At 39.5% G+C, this 15,578-nt stretch overlaps 1 protein-coding gene and 1 non-coding gene across 4 annotated transcripts in view; one reads left to right on the forward strand and one right to left on the reverse strand.

Moving 5' to 3' along the window:
* Positions 1 to 1,072: 1,072 nt before the first annotated feature.
* LOC128585299 (small nucleolar RNA U13) lies at positions 1,073 to 1,172 on the reverse strand. The gene has a single exon (XR_008380014.1). It is a non-coding gene; the product is annotated as a small nucleolar RNA U13 (small nucleolar RNA).
* Positions 1,173 to 2,132: 960 nt separating this feature from the next.
* Positions 2,133 to 15,578, forward strand: part of TAF1B (TATA-box binding protein associated factor, RNA polymerase I subunit B) — an 87,988-nt gene continuing 74,542 nt past the window's right edge. Inside the window, exons 1-5 of one of the 3 annotated variants that reach the window (XM_053589689.1) lie at positions 2,133 to 2,878; positions 4,175 to 4,273; positions 7,552 to 7,639; positions 11,134 to 11,231; positions 13,739 to 13,834. In XM_053589689.1, the coding sequence (XP_053445664.1) occupies positions 2,861 to 2,878; positions 4,175 to 4,273; positions 7,552 to 7,639; positions 11,134 to 11,231; positions 13,739 to 13,834 (399 nt within the window). In that variant the 5' untranslated portion in view covers positions 2,133 to 2,860. The other 2 variants (XM_053589688.1, XM_053589690.1) reach the window with 2 other exon arrangements.

Below are 15,578 nucleotides of genomic sequence, written 5' to 3' on the forward strand. Positions count from 1 at the left end.
TAGTAGCACCTTTATTGTAAATCAAGTCATCTTACGCATTTCTAAGTCTGTGTCTAGACTTTTTTCCCAGTTCTATTGATTTTTTAATGTATCTTGTATCACACTATCTATTGCTTGATTTTTTTGTTGTTGTTAAACTAATGTTGCATTTCTAGAATAAACCCAACTTGGTTGTGATCATCCTATTTTTATATTTCCAGATATAATAAAGAATGTACATTTAATTTGATGATATTTTTGTTTGGAACTTTTGAGTCTATGTTTCTGAGACACACTGGTCTTTGAGTTTTCTTCAAATATCCTTGTCAGGTTTGGGTATTAAGGTTATGCTTGCCTCAAAAGATGTGTTGGTATGTGCTCTTTTTCCATTATCGGGAAGAGATTATTTCTTTCTCAAAAGTTTGGTAAAATTTACTAGCTATGCCATTTGAGACTGGGGTTTCTTTGTGAGACATTTTATTTATTTTTCTTTACTTATGAAGTCAATTTCTTAAAAAGACACAAGATTGTTCAGATTTCCTATTCTTGCATACCTTTTTAAAATGCGTTTTTCTAGGAATTTGTCCATTTATTCTATTTTTTCATATTTGTTGGCATAGAGTTATTCATATCTTAGGATCTTTTTATATTTATGATACTAGTAATGTTACTTTTGTTATTCTGATACTGGTTAATTTTGCTTTTCTTCTTGTCTTGTTAGACATTGGAAAAATGTTTTTTTGTGTTTTTTTTTTTTTTGAGACCGAGTCTCAGTCACCTGGGGTTGAATGCCATGGCATCACAGCTCACAGCAACCTCAAACTCCTGGGTTCAAGGATCTTCTTGTCTCAGACTCAGGAGTAGTTGGGAGGAGTGATGCCCACCATGACTCCATCATCTTTCTATTTTTAGTACAGACAGGTCTCACTTTGCTCAGGCTGATCTCAAACTCCTGAGCTCTAGTGATCTTTGGAGTCTCTCTATTGAAGCTTGCTTTCTCTTTTATTAATTTCTTTTTAATCTTTTTATTTTCTTCTTTCCATTATTTTTCAGTTTAACCTTCATTTTCTTTTTCTTTTTTTTCTCCCCCCCCCACAAGACTGGGAATGTGCCCACATCCTAACAAGGTTTGAGGGAGGCACATCTCACACATGAGTACGAAAATCTAAATATCACACTTATGAACTAAGAATCTGCCTTCTAACTTCTTGAGATGCATGATTATATCAAAGATCCACTTCTCAAGGAGTGTTTTCTTGACCACCCTATTTCAAATTGAAACCACCTTATTGCTCCCATTGTTTTATTTTTCCTTAGTATTTACCACCATTTAACATACCATATAGTTTCCTGTGCACATTGTGAGAGTGTATAGCCCTGAGTGAGGGGCTCTTCTACAAATGGAACTTTACCCTAGAAGTGAGAACAATGTAACCTAAATATTGTACTCTCATATTAATTTGAATAAAGTTAAAAAAATACCATATAGTTTCCTTATTTATTTTTGTCTTTCTCCATCAAGTTATAATCACCTTGAAGGCAGTGACATTTGTTTACTTTGTTCACTGCTGAATCTCCAGGACCTAAACAAATTCCTGTTTAATGAATCCAACAAAAAATCAATGTGTTTAATGAAGGAACAATAAAAACTAAATTTATTGAGCACTCCTCAGACAGTATAGGGACAGGAGTTGGGCCTCATTTCTGATCAAGACAGACAACATGGACAGCATAACCTTGGGAGTTATGTTTTGTTTTTCTGGGCCACTGGTATAAGATACTGAAGACATAAGGCAGATGGCTGGGAAAGAACCACACCTGTCTGAATACACCACCTCAAGCCAGAAAAGACCCCCACACTGAACTTACCCTGATTTTTCCTTCATAATAACTTCATTCCAATGCTAACAATCACGCATTTAGAAGCCTGTACTAGAACTAGGCAAGTGCAAGAAAATCTCTACCTCTACATACTTTGAAGTCACCCCTTTCCCCATTGTGGCTCAATGAGTAGGGTGCCAGACCCATATGCCAAGGGTGGCAGGTTCAAACCTGGCCCTGGCCAAACTGCAATAAAAAAAAAATAAATAAATAAAACACTATTAAAAAAAAAAAAAAAAAACCTCCCCTAGAATTCCCCTCGCAGTCAGTCTGAGGACTTTTTCCCTTCCTTATGTTGGAACATAAGGTCCCATAAAGCTGTGACTCCCTTTTGGCTTTTTATTAGTTTGCATTACACAGCCCAAAGGCCTGCACTGGTAAAACTATTCCCAGTCACATGGGACTATAGCATCTAATTCTTACAGGAGAGTAAACTGAGATCAAAGTAAGCTGAGTATCCAAATTAGAAACCTAGGTCTGGGCTGGGTGCCCATAGCTCACTGGTTAGAGCGCCGGGAGGTGCACTGGGGATGGTTGGTTCTAACCTGGCCTGGGCCTGCTGAACAAACAACAAAAAAGGAAACCTAGACCTATCCCAACCACCCGCGCTCTTCCGTACAGCCCCTTGCCTCTCCTTAAGCCCGCCCGTAAAGAGCAGAGAAACCAGCGGGGTGGGAGGTAACCGCGGGAAACATGGACCCTCACAGTCCCCTTGGCAGCGCTAACGACCGACCACCACAAAACAGCAGTCCCTCGGCAGCAGGCGTCGCTCCACGGCTTTAGTTACCAAGACCAGGAAAGGAAGTCTACCTGGGAGGGGGATGCAAGATTCGTAGAACTTTGCCCCCGAGCACGCGGAGGTTTTCCCGTGGCCGCAGGCGCTCGGAATCCAAACTCAGGGGTGCGGAGTTCCGGCCGGAGGGCTTTTCCGCCGCTCCCGGAAGCTGCGCTGGCTGCCTGGGTAACGGGTCCTGGCGACTGCGGCTCCCGTGGCGCTGCGATGGACCTAGAGGAGGCGGTAAGGAGGCGGCGCGCGGGCAGGCCCCGTCTGCCGGGTCCCCAGGGGAGTGCAACTTAGGAGGAGCGGCGGAGGACGCGGACGAGCTGGGGACCGCCACTGCCGCAGGAGGGCGGGGCCCGGGATGGGGCTGGCGGCCCGTGCGTGCGCGGGGTTGGGGGAAGAGGCTGAAGTTTCTGGCTTGGCCGGGTCGTGGGTGACTGGGGGTGGAGTGTTTGTCGTTAAGGGCGTGTTTAAGGAGGAGGAGGATGTGGGTTTTGTGGGGTGACCACCCACATGGCTCATGCTTGCTGGACGGGACCACCCACAAATTCTCTTTGATGCTGGGGTGGGTGAGGGAGGCGGAGGGGGTGGAACCTGAACGCCCTTAAGTAACCTCTGTCAGTCTCTGAGAATTCTCGCCACTGGCTTCAGCAGGGATTCCAAATACAAGGCTTTTGTATGGCGTATTGAAGACTTTGTTTTCAAAATAAATTTGGCATACATGTTTGACATACATAATACGCCATCTTCTTTGATGATATTAGATGGTATTGGGTAATTCTATCAAGGATGATAAGTCAAACACCAAGGAGTTTGGAATCAAAGAATTAGGTCTATGTCTGGACAGAAGCAGCATGGTGATAGGTCTTATAGTAGATGTACCAAGAAAATGTTTACTGAATGATCCAATGTTAACTTCTGTACATGCTAGGTTGATGAAATTAGTAATTACAACTCACCATTAGTCAGCATATGCCATGTCTGTTTGGCTCACCATTGAATCCCCAGACCCAGTCAAATGCCTCATACACACATAGTTGACATATTGTTGAATGAATCAATCGAAACTTGAAACAATCCTAGTTTAAAACAAAAATCTGGTTCCTGTAACAGTATGTGTTGTTAGTGTTCTGGAGGTATTCCAAATGGTATCTTTTTTTTTTTTTTTGGTCTTCTCTATCTTAAATTTTGTCATCTTTTTTTCCACACAGCATTTTCAAAGAGCTTTATTTGCTCATCTTTGCTTCCACTTTACCCCTGCTACCCCATTTCCTTTTTTCCCCCTCCTCAAGCCCTGTGTATTCTAGTAAATTTTCTCCAGTAGCTTAATTGGGTTTCATATTAAAGAGGCTCAAGTGCTTTTCTGCTTGTTTGCAGATAATCCTCTGATATATTTTTTGTCATCTGTGACTTTTTATTTATAGGGCAAAATTGCCAGGAACTCTCTAAGTAGAACTAAGGAAAACTGCAGCGTTTAGTTGCAATGTATTGAATGTGGTTCCATGGTGACACCTTTTTTATCCTCTTCCATAGAAAGAGTTTAAGGAGCACTGTACTCAGTGTGCTGCTGTCTCTTGGGGTCTTACTGATGAAGGCAAATATTATTGTACTTCTTGCCACAATGTTACAGAGGTAAGTAACAAGTGATTTATGAATTTGCTTGTGTTTTAAAAATTGCAGTTTCACGGTGTGTGCCACACCTTCTGGGGGCAAGACATGATTGCAAGAGGGACTTTACCTAACAAATGCAATCAGTGTAACCTGGCTTAGTACCCTCAATGAATCCCCAACAATTAAAAAAAAAAATTGCAGTTTCAGCTTGATGTGTAACCTAATTCCCACATCTGTGTCTTTTTATCACTCATGCAATGCCCAAATTTCAAGAACATCAGTAGTCTTCAGGTGCTCACCCACAGGTTAAGAAATTTGTAAATTAGATTGGGGATGAATTTTTGAGATTATGTTCAGCCACATGTATAAATGATTTCTTGATCCAGACTGTATGATTTAAGAAGAAATAATTAAAATTGTGCTTATAAGGAGATGCATTTCTTTTTATTACTTAATACATATTTAACAGGGGTTTTGGGTTTTTTTTTTTATTTTGTCGAGACAGTCTCACTTTGTCACCCTTGGTAGCATGCCGTGGTGTCATACATAGCTCAGAGCAACTTCAAACTCTTGGGCTTAAGTGATTCTTTTGCTTCAGCCTCCCAAATAGCTGGGACTACAGGCACCTGCCACAGTGCCTGCCTATTTTTTAGAGACAGGGTCTCAGTCTTGCTCAGACCGGTCTCAAACGCCTGAACTCAAGCAGTCCGCCCATCTCGGCCTCCCAGAGTGCTGGGATTACAGGTGTGAGCCACTGCACCTGGCCATATTTAACAGTTTTTAATATATTGTGGTAAATTAGAGGTTGGAAGATGGAATGTTACAAAGTTTGAGGACTATTGGGAGTATTGGAAATATACGTTATTATTTTATCTTTGTATGATATCTTACAGATTACAAAGTAATTTTATTATCCATGATCTCACTTCCTCCTCATAGCTACCCGTTTTGCCTATTTATAGATGGGCATGTAGGGGTCATGAGTGAGTTTGCCAAAGTCACACAAGTATAAAGTGTTGAGTAAGACTTGAACCTCAGTCTTCTGACCCCGTGTTCATTTTACGTGTTATACCTTCCTCTTAAAATAGAAATTGTCATACTGCCCTTTTAATGTTGGTAAATGAGGCTGTCTTCACACTGGGAGTGCTAGGTCCTGTTCTGGTGATCATACCTGCAGGTCATTATAACCAAAATAATCAAGGGTGTGGGCAGTCTGCTACTGGACAGGCTAAACATGCCAGGAACTAGTAGTTTTACTCACTGTTGCTTTTCTGTGGGAAAAGATATGCTCAAAAGTCTACAGAGCCAGGAAGGAATAAATACTGGCAAAGAAAGGCAAATTTGGGATAAGTGAAAGTAACTGTAGATTTATGCTTCTGGCCAAGATGGAGTAACAGGGACCAGATTTACCATCCTATCTGAAACAACTAAAAAAAAGCTGGACAAAATATATGAATCAAGTAAAAAAAATTTTTTTTTTCCCTTTAGAATACATACAAGTCATTCTCAAAAGTGCTTTTTCTTGAGAAAATCAATGTTCAGCCTACAGCTGGAATCTTATATTGACTTTCCATATGTTGTGCTCACTCAGTAAAATTTTTGGGGCAATGAAGATGTTCTTCATCTAAATTATGGCAATGGTTTCATGGAGATTTATATATGTCAGATTGCACAGTTGACCTATGTGCACTTTGGTCTTCTACCTTGATGTTTGTTAAGGAACTAGTAGTTTTACTCACTATTGCTTTTGTACCAAAGTGCAAACGTAAACACAATGAGAAAGATTGTGGACTAATGGATCTCATGGACTATTTGCCATTAGCAGATGAGGTCAACATACTAATTTTGTAGGAATTGAACTACATGTTTTATTTTTGGATTTGATACTGTTTCTGTTTGGTTCTGTTTGATGAAATCTGCTACAGTCATTATTTAACTTGAAAGATCCAAATATTAGTACCTAGCTTCACTTTGAAAGACCGTCAGTTGCGTTGAGTGACTTGTCAAGAATACAGAGTTCTTGGCTTGGCACCTATAGCACAGTGGTTATGGCACCAGCCACATGCACTGAGGCTAGCAGGTTCAAGTTTGGCCTGGGCTAGCTAAACACCAATGACAACTGCAACAAGAAAATAGCCAGGCGTTGTGGCGGGTGCCTGTAGTGCCAGCTACTTGAGAGGCTGAGGCAAGAGAATCACTTAAGCCCATGAGTTTGAGGTTGCTGTGAGCTGTAATGTTATGGCACACACAGGGTGCGAAAGTGAGACTGTCTCAAAATAAAAAAAGAAAGAAAAGTAGTACTTTTGGCCAGGCCTAGTGGCTCACGCCTATAGTCCGAGTCCTCTGAGAGGCTGAACTGGGCGGATTGCTTGAGCTCAGGCGTTCAAGACCAGCCTGAGAAAAAGTGAGACCTTGTCTTTACTAATAATAGAAAAATTTGCCAGGCATGGTGGCAGGCGCTTGTAATCTCAGTTACTGGAGAGGCTGAGGCAGGAGGATCGCTTGATCTTAGGAATTTGAGGTTGCAGTGAACTAAGAAAAAAAACCTAAAAAAGAAAGTAGTGCTTTTAATTTCAGAAATGAGAGCATTTTTAGAGCGTTATTGAAATACATGGAAAAATAGGAAAATTAATCTGTATGTAGGTTGGGCATTGCTAGTTATAGTAAATATATAAATTGTATATTGTGTGAAGAAAAAAGTGATTACATTTGACATTTCATTTGGTTTGAAACATGATTTCATGAAAACATGATTTAAGTTAAAATTATTCATTTGGGCGGCGCCTATAGCTCAGTGGGTAGGGCATCAGCCGCATACATCCAGCGAGGCTGGAGGGTTCAAACCTGGCCTGGGCCTGCTAAACAACAATGACAACTGCATCATAAAAATAGCGGTTGTTGTGGCGGGCGCCTGTAGTACCAGCTACCTGGGAGGCTGAGGCAAGAGAATTGCTTAAGCACAAGAGTTTGAGGTTGCTGTGAGCTGTGACACCAGGGCACTCTACCCAGGGCGACAGCTTGAGACTCTGTCTCAAAAAACAAACAAACAAACAAAAAAAACTTTATTCATTTAACAGACCATGGTTACAGTGTTCCAGACTCTATTTTAGGAAATTTTGAGTGAGAAATGCAACATAAAAATTACAGAATATTACAATTTTTATAATTTCCCCAAGATGTTACTATCACTGGCCCTGGCAGTCACATTTTGGTTCATTATATTTCCCAAAGCATGTTTGAAAATATGCTTAAGGGGATATAAAACTATCTTTTTAATGGTCTGTTTCTTTTTCCTACAGAGATCTAAGGAAGTTATAAACATTGAAGCTATTCCTAATTCCCAGATAAAAGCCATCAGCCGGGGCCTTAAAAGAAAAAAACAGCTTGGTAAAGTCTTTCTTCATATGTGCTGAATGTTCTTTATTCACATCTTTTACCTTCATGATTTGGCGACATGGAATGGAATTTTAAATAGGTTCTAGAGGAAATTCCAGATTTTAAAGCAAATAATCAAAAATGAAATTAAAGAGGGAAACTATTGATGGTAGAATGAGAAGCAGATTATCTTTTATTATCCTGATTATTGTCAATGAGTTGCTTTTTGAGTGGAGCAACTATTGTGCAAAAAATAATAGCAAAGGAAGCATATGTTCTTTAAATTGGCATATGTTCTTCTTTTCCATATTTATTATCTATTAGGATTATGATTTTCTGTGCTTTTGAAGAAAAAATGCTTATTTTATGAAATAATTTAGCTGACAAATTATCTTAAGCAGTATATTCAACTTTCAGAAATCTATTTCTCACATTGATTTTTGAACATACTCTTTAAAATAGGGGAAATTTTCTTCTCCTAAAATAGCCTCAGCATGGATGTATTTCGAAAGGTGATATATTTCATTAATCCAATGAGTATGTATAATTAATCACTATCAAGAGGAATCTGATGTAAAGTCTAACTGATGCTTTTTCTTGTTGTGACTGAGTACCTAGGATGAGATTCTCAAATTTGAAACTAGGCTAATGATAATGGTAGACTCTTCTACATTAGGTAGCTTTAAGGATACAAACACATTAAATATATGTATGTATGTTAATGAAATATTTATGTGAAATATATTGACATTCTTAGATGAATAACAGAGAGAATGCCTAAATGCTAACTCATATTCCTACTTAACCTTTTTTTTTTTTTAAAAATACAGAGTCTCGGGGCGGTGCCTGTGGCTCAGTGAGTAGGGTACCGGCCCCATATGCCGAGGGTGGCGGGTTCAAACCCAGCCCCGGCCAAATTGCAACAAAAAAATAGCCGGGCGTTGTGGCGGGCGCCTGTAGTCCCAGCTGCTCGGGAGGCTGAGGCAAGAGAATCGCGTAAGCCCAAGAGTTAGAGGTTGCTGTGAGCCGTGTAACGCCACGGCACTCTACCGCGGGCCGTACAGTGAGACTCTGTCTCTACAAAAAAAAAAAAAAAAAAAAGACAGAGTCTCATTTTGTTGCCCTTGGTAGAGTGCTGTGGCATCATAGCTCACAGTAACCTCCAGCTCTTGGCTTAAGCGATTCTCTTGCCTCAACCTCCCGAGTAGCTGGGACTACAAGTGCCCGCCACAACGCCTGGCTATTTTTGTTGTTGTTGTTGTTGTTGTTGTTGCAGTTTGGCTGGGGCTGGGTTCAAACCCGCCACCCTTGGTATATGGGGCTGCGCCCTACTCACTGAGCCACAGGTGTCACCCCCTACTTAACCTTTACTAACTTTTTTTTTTTTTTTTTAGAGACAGAGTCTCACTGTACTGCCCTCGGGTAGAGTGCCGTGGCGTCACACAGCTCACAGCAACCCCCAACTCTTGGGCTTACGCGATTCTCTTGCCTCAGCCTCCCGAGCAGCTGGGACTACAGGCGCCGGCCACAACACCTGGCTATTTTTTTGTTGTTGTTGTTGCAGTTTGGCCGGGGCTGGGTTTGAACCCGCCGCCCTCGGCATATGGGGCCGGCGCCCTACTCACTGAGCCACAGGCGCCGCCCCTTTAATAACTTTTTAATTGGGCTAAAACCTGATGAATTTTCACTAAATTTTATCAGAGTAAAACTTTGTTAATTCTGACTTAACCTATTTATTTATTTATTGGGGCGACAGAGTCTCACTATGTCATCCTCGGTAGAAGGCTGTGGTGTCAGAGCTCACAGCAACCTCAAACTCTTTGGCTCAAGCCATTTTTTTGCCTCAACCTCCCAAGTAGCTGGGACTACAGGTGCCCTCCACAACACCTGGCTTTTTTTTTTTTTCGTTGCATTTGTCATTGTTGTTTAGCAGGTCCCGGCCAGGCTCGAATCTGCCAGCGTCATTGTATGTGGCCGGCACTGAGTTACGGGCGCCAAGCTAGACTTAAGCCAGACTTAACCCATTTAAATAGTTGAAAAATGAGATTTAAACTTAAATTGCTTAAAGAAATTCAGATGCTTTATATTAGGTGTTAAGTGTCTTATAGTCAATCTCATCATCCTTTCTTCCTTCATCATTCCTTTCTTTATGTAAAATGAGAATAGTAATATCATCTGTTATGTAAAATAGGAACACAGACTATTATTTAAAATACACCTTTATCAATTTCTAAGAACAGTGTGCAGGAAGAAGAGAGCACATGTATATAGCTTAAAGAGTTTAAAATTCCTCAACTTCTGGATGCATCAAAATTACAGGCTTTCCGTTTTACTCTCTCACCCTGAGACCCTTCCTGGGAAGAAATTGAATTGGTAAGCAGGGCTGGGGAGACCATGTGACATTCAAGTGAACTCAGTATTCTGTAGGGGAGACTAGATCTTCCAGAATTCAGAAGTTATGTGTAAAAAGTGATGGTAAAATACTTTTCAGAGAGTTATAGTGTTTGTCCTGCAGTGAGGAGTAAAACATAAGGGTCTTGGCTCGGCACCTGTAGCACCGTAGTTACAGCGCCAGCCACGTACACCGAGGGTGGTGGGTTCGAACATGGCCTGGGCCAGCTAAACAACTGCAACAAAAAAATAGCTGGGTATTGTGGCAGGCGCCTGTAGTCCTAGCTACTTGGGAGGCTGAGGCAAGAGAATTGCTTAAGCCCAAGAGTTGGAGGTTGCTATGAGTGATGCCACGGCACTCTACTGAGGGTGACATAGTAAGACTCTGTCTAAAAAAAAAAATAAGGGTCTTAAGGGACTTTACCTTTCCTTCACCTGGTGGTTATACTTAAACATGTAGTTTTGTCTGTTGTGGTAGAAGATGTCTTCACAGTCTCTTAGGGTTATTTTGAGGATCCTCTAAAATAACCTGCTTAATATACCTAGCACATACATGGTTTTTAGTCTGAGATCCGTGTTAATTCCCTTGCTTTCAGTTTCTCCCTTCTAGAACCATTTCTAGAAAAGCAGAATGCCATTGAACAGTTTATTTTCTTTGAATGTTCTTATTGCCCTTTCCTGTACTCCTAGTAGACTATCAGATCTTGACACTGGCTCTTTCACTCACCAAATAGTCATTATTCCATTGTAAGTCAGAACAGAAAAGTGGAAGCAGTGACCAGGTACTTTTCATTTAGGATTCTCCTGGGCATTGATACGTCTTTAAAATTTAGTTCACTTTTTAAACATGTTGGCTATTTATTTTTTTACTTATATGTTACTATTTCAGAAAATTGTAGAAAAATTTTGAAATCCCCTAAATTATATAAAATGTTTAGTTTTAGCATTTGTATACAAATTTGCCAGATTGGAAAAAAAATGAATGTAAAAACGGAAACTGTTTAAGCATACAAAAAAATTCAAGTTGCAATGTGTAAAACACCAGTTATAACTATGGAGTGGAATTATAGTAAATTAGGAATGCAAATGTCTAAAACATGCTATTTGTCCTTTAGAAAAAGGCTGGGATTGGTATGTGTGTGAAGGTTTTCAGTACATACTTTATCACCAAGCAGAAGCCTTAAAGAGCCTTGGAGTAGGTCCAGAGTTAAAGGTAAGTCCATTTGGGACTAGGTGTTAACTTTACATTTTGTTGTTTGAAGAAAACTAAGATTTAGAGAATGGAACTAAGGAGAAGTCAGTAATAATGCTAGGGCTAGTGGAAGAATTATTTTTCTGTTATTTTTGCTTTTATCCTTTTACTAGACCAGGAGTTCCTGAAGTGTGTTCTATAGGAGATAAATAAGCAGTCTATGCAGAAGAAAATTTGAAAAGTTTTAGTATTCCAATTCTTAGGAAACACTGGGTTAAACAAAGTAAAACAAATAACTTTGTTGGGTTATTAGTATTTCTGGGTTAATGTGCTTGTTTAATTTCTAGGGAATGTCCTGTGTGGTAGTCACAATTTGAGAACAAATTCTTTTGGTGTACGTATGTAGCATCTATCAGGATTTGAGTTCTACTGAAGGCACTTTGGGCGATCATGTTGTACCAGTGGAGTATGTGTCATTGTCACCTGGACGGTTTGTTAAAATACAAATTATTGGACCCTATTCCCAGAGTTTAAGAGGCCATCAGACTGGAGTAGGCCCAAGAATTTGCATTTTTAGCAGGTTCCCATAAGACACTGATGCTTCTGGTTCAGTGATCATACTTTGACTTTGCTGCCTCCCTGGAGGAGCAGAATATTCCTGTAGTTATTTGAATTTCATCTCCCTTCATTTAGTAAAGCTATTTTTAGAAATTCTTTTAAGAGCCAATTGTTTACAACAAGTTGTTATTATATCCTTGCTTCATGCTCTTCTTTGGAATGTTTAATTCCTTTTTTAAAAACCAAGTGCTGAGAGATCCAGCCTAGTTAGGGAGAAGAGTTTATGCATATGTGAAATGAGTAGACATGGTGTGTAATGTATACATCAGCATATAATGTATATACTCATAAGGGCTATTAAAGGCAAAAAGAGAAGGGAGAAAAATATCAATGTGGGCTGAAGTCATGAAGGAAATATTTATAGAAGAGCCTCTGCTGTTCAAACCAGTGTATGGGGCAAGCCAAAAGAGAATGACCCCTGGAGCGATGCATGGTCTAAAATGGATTCTGGCCCTCCCCTGTAAAGCATTATAGGAATTAAGAATTCATATCTGGGAGTGGTAGCTCAAGCCTGTGTTCCCTCCTACTCTAGGAGGCTAATACAGGAGGATCACTTCAGGCCAGGAGTTTGTGCCTAGACTGGGGGATATAGAAAAGGAATATTTAATTCCTTTTTTTATAAGGGGAAAAAAAGGAATTAAACATTCAAAAAACATGAAACAGAGGCTTACCAATGATAGTCATGGTATGAGATAAGATAGCCAATAGTGTGGTTTTGTGATCTGGTTTCTCCCTACATAGTCATCCTGTGTATAAATGTTCATAAATGGTTTTATATGATTGTACTGTATAGCTATTGTAGGGTTTTTTTTTCCTACATAACTGTCTACCCACTTCATTAGGAATAAATTCTGAAACAGTTTTTCTGAAATTATCTGATGAGCCTAACTGTTTAAACTTGATCAGTTAAGAATCATTATGCTAAGAACACAGGCTCTGGAATTGGAACTGACTCCAAATCCTATTCATGGCTTTTCTGTTTATTGGCTGGGTAATCTTGGCCAAGTTATTCAGTTTCTTCAGTGGTAAAATGGGAATAATAGCTATCTTACAGTATTGTGTTGGAACTAAGGGATGCTGGGTACCTAGTAGGAGATGAAAAAATGGAAAAGGCTTTTGGTTAACTTCACTTCCACTTGGGAATGGTTGATAGACCTGGTAGTTTTTTCCCCTAACTAAAAGTATAGTCACCAGGCGGCGCCTGTGGCTCAGTCAGTAAGGCGCCGGCCCCATATACCGAGGGTGGCGGGTTCAAACCCGGCCCCAGCTGAACTGCAACCAAAAGATAGCCGAGCGTTGTGGCCTGTAGTCCCAGCTGCTCGGGAGGCTGAGGCGAGAGAGTCGCTTAGGCCCAGGAGTTGGAGGTTGCTGTGGGTTGTATGATGCCATGGCACTCTACCGAGGGCCATGAGGTGAGACTCTGTCTCTACAAAAAAATAAATAAATAAATAAGAATAGAAGTATAGTCACCATAAGTTGCATTGTTACTCTGATTTTTAATTTGCTTAATATGTGAAAGGCAAGGATTCAAATAGGTGATGTTTAATATTCTGTCCTCTAAAGGATTTTTTCAGTGTTTCTATTATGTGATATTGTGATAATTCTTTTTAAGGGAAAGCAAGAAGTCTTGATGGAAGACTAGTTTTCACAAACCCTCCAGATGATTCTGGTGCACACTTAAGTTTGAGAAACACCGCTTTAACATTTCACTCCTCAAAGTGCATTTGTGGAATTCTAGTCCTGATAAATGCTACAAACATACACCAACGGATTTTGTTCTCACATTATGAAAACTGCATAAGATATCCTTTGGAGATGAATATGTAAAGTACAAGAGAATCTGTGGTATGGATGTGCCCATGTATTTGTCATTATAACCTGAAACACTGCTCATTTCCCTTCCACATTAGAATGAAGTATTGCATAAGTTTTGGAAGCGCTACCTTCAGAAGAGCAAACAGGCATATTGTAAGAACCCAATATATACCACTGGAAGGAAAGTTACGGTAAGTCACAAGTCTGAAAGGTGGGACTAAAGACATGTCTAGTGAAATATAGAGGTTAAGGTAGGTTCATGACCACTTTGAGGATCCTGGATTATGATGCTTGTCAGAGGATTTTCAGTGAAGAGGCTTCTTTTACAATCCAGAAGAACAGGGTCATTGATCTAGACATTGGAATTAATTTTGACTTCTTATTAAGACTTTGAAACAGAAAAGAATTTGTGGTTGATTTTCTAGGTAGAAGTTTAAGGGATCTCTTATCATTGCACTATTAAAAGAAATTTTTTTTGTGTGTGTGTGTATGTTAGTCCTTCTGCTTGGAATACCTACTTACTTTACCTGGCATTTCAAGATTCAGCTGAGTTATCTCTTCTCAGAGCCTTTATGTGAAGAAAAATAAATCTGGGTACCCTGTGCCCCTACATTTACCAGCTATATTTTTAACAGTTTGTTTTTAACTCCTCTATATATGTGGCCCTGTAACATTTTATATGGGGTAGGGGATGGTTCCACTGCTGAGAAAGGCAAGTGTGATAATCATTGATGTGTTTGATGTGTGGTATAGATGCTTCTTGACTTAAAATGAGGTTATGTACTGATTGTTATAAGTTGAAAACATCGTGAGAAAATGAATTTAGTACTTCTAATCTACCCAACATCCTACCTTAGTCTAACTTAACTTAAATGTTTTCAGAACACCTTCATTAGCCTAAAGTTGGGCAAAAATCATTGAACTTAAAAGTCTGTTTTACAATAAAGGATTAAATATCTCGTGTAATTTTTTTTAGTACCTGAGATGGAAATAATGAATCTCATGTAATTTATTGAATACTGTACTGAAAGTGAAAAACAGAATGGTTGTATGAGTACCTGAAGTACAGTTTCTGCTGAACATGTATTGCTTTCATAACATTGTAAAGTCAAAAAAATTTAAGTCAGAGATCACCTGTATTTAGAGACGAGCTGAGGAAAGATTCTGACTCTATTTGATACACATTTGTTAAGAGCTTGGAAACTTGGCCCAGTGTTCCCTTGTTTGGTTGGGTTCTTACAGGTTCCATATACAGAGTTTAGTGATTGAGGCCTGGGTTAACGGAGTAGGTTACAGAGATGAGTAAAGGAGATACACCTCTGAGCTAGTCAAGTATCATCACATGATGCTGGTCTCAAGAGTGAGAAATTTAGAGTAGTCAAGACATGTACGATACAACGATTGAAAGGGAAATAACCCAAGGAATTAGTTTGGGAAATGTTTTTAAATATGATAGAATTAATTTATATAAACTCAAGGGAAATGAGTTTACTGGAAAAGTCATAGAGTTATGAAACATTATCCTGTCTTGATATAAAGGTACCTCTCAAGAAAAGCAAAAGATGCTATATGGGTCTAAGTGATACTTTGAAAAAGAAAAAAAAAATACTTAAACTGCTGAGAACTTGATCTTTAAAAGTTCATAGCTGACATATTTATTACTTGTACTTATATACTTGGACTTTGCCTAGCAAATTCACAAAGAAAATATGAATCAGAACCTGGGATTCTCACTAACATTTTAATATTTTTAGGTTAATTTAAGAGTAAAAACAGTAATAGGTGTGGTAGCTCACACCTGTAATCCCAGCTCTTTGTGAGGCTGAGGCAGAAAGATTGCTTGAGTTTGAGACCAGCCTCGGCAACATAGTAAGACCCATCTCTTAAAAAATAATTAGCCAGGCATGGTGGCATGTGCCTATAGTCCTAGTTATT

Source organism: Nycticebus coucang, chromosome 4, assembly GCF_027406575.1.
Source record: "Nycticebus coucang isolate mNycCou1 chromosome 4, mNycCou1.pri, whole genome shotgun sequence".
In the NCBI taxonomy this organism is placed as follows: domain Eukaryota; kingdom Metazoa; phylum Chordata; class Mammalia; order Primates; family Lorisidae; genus Nycticebus; species Nycticebus coucang.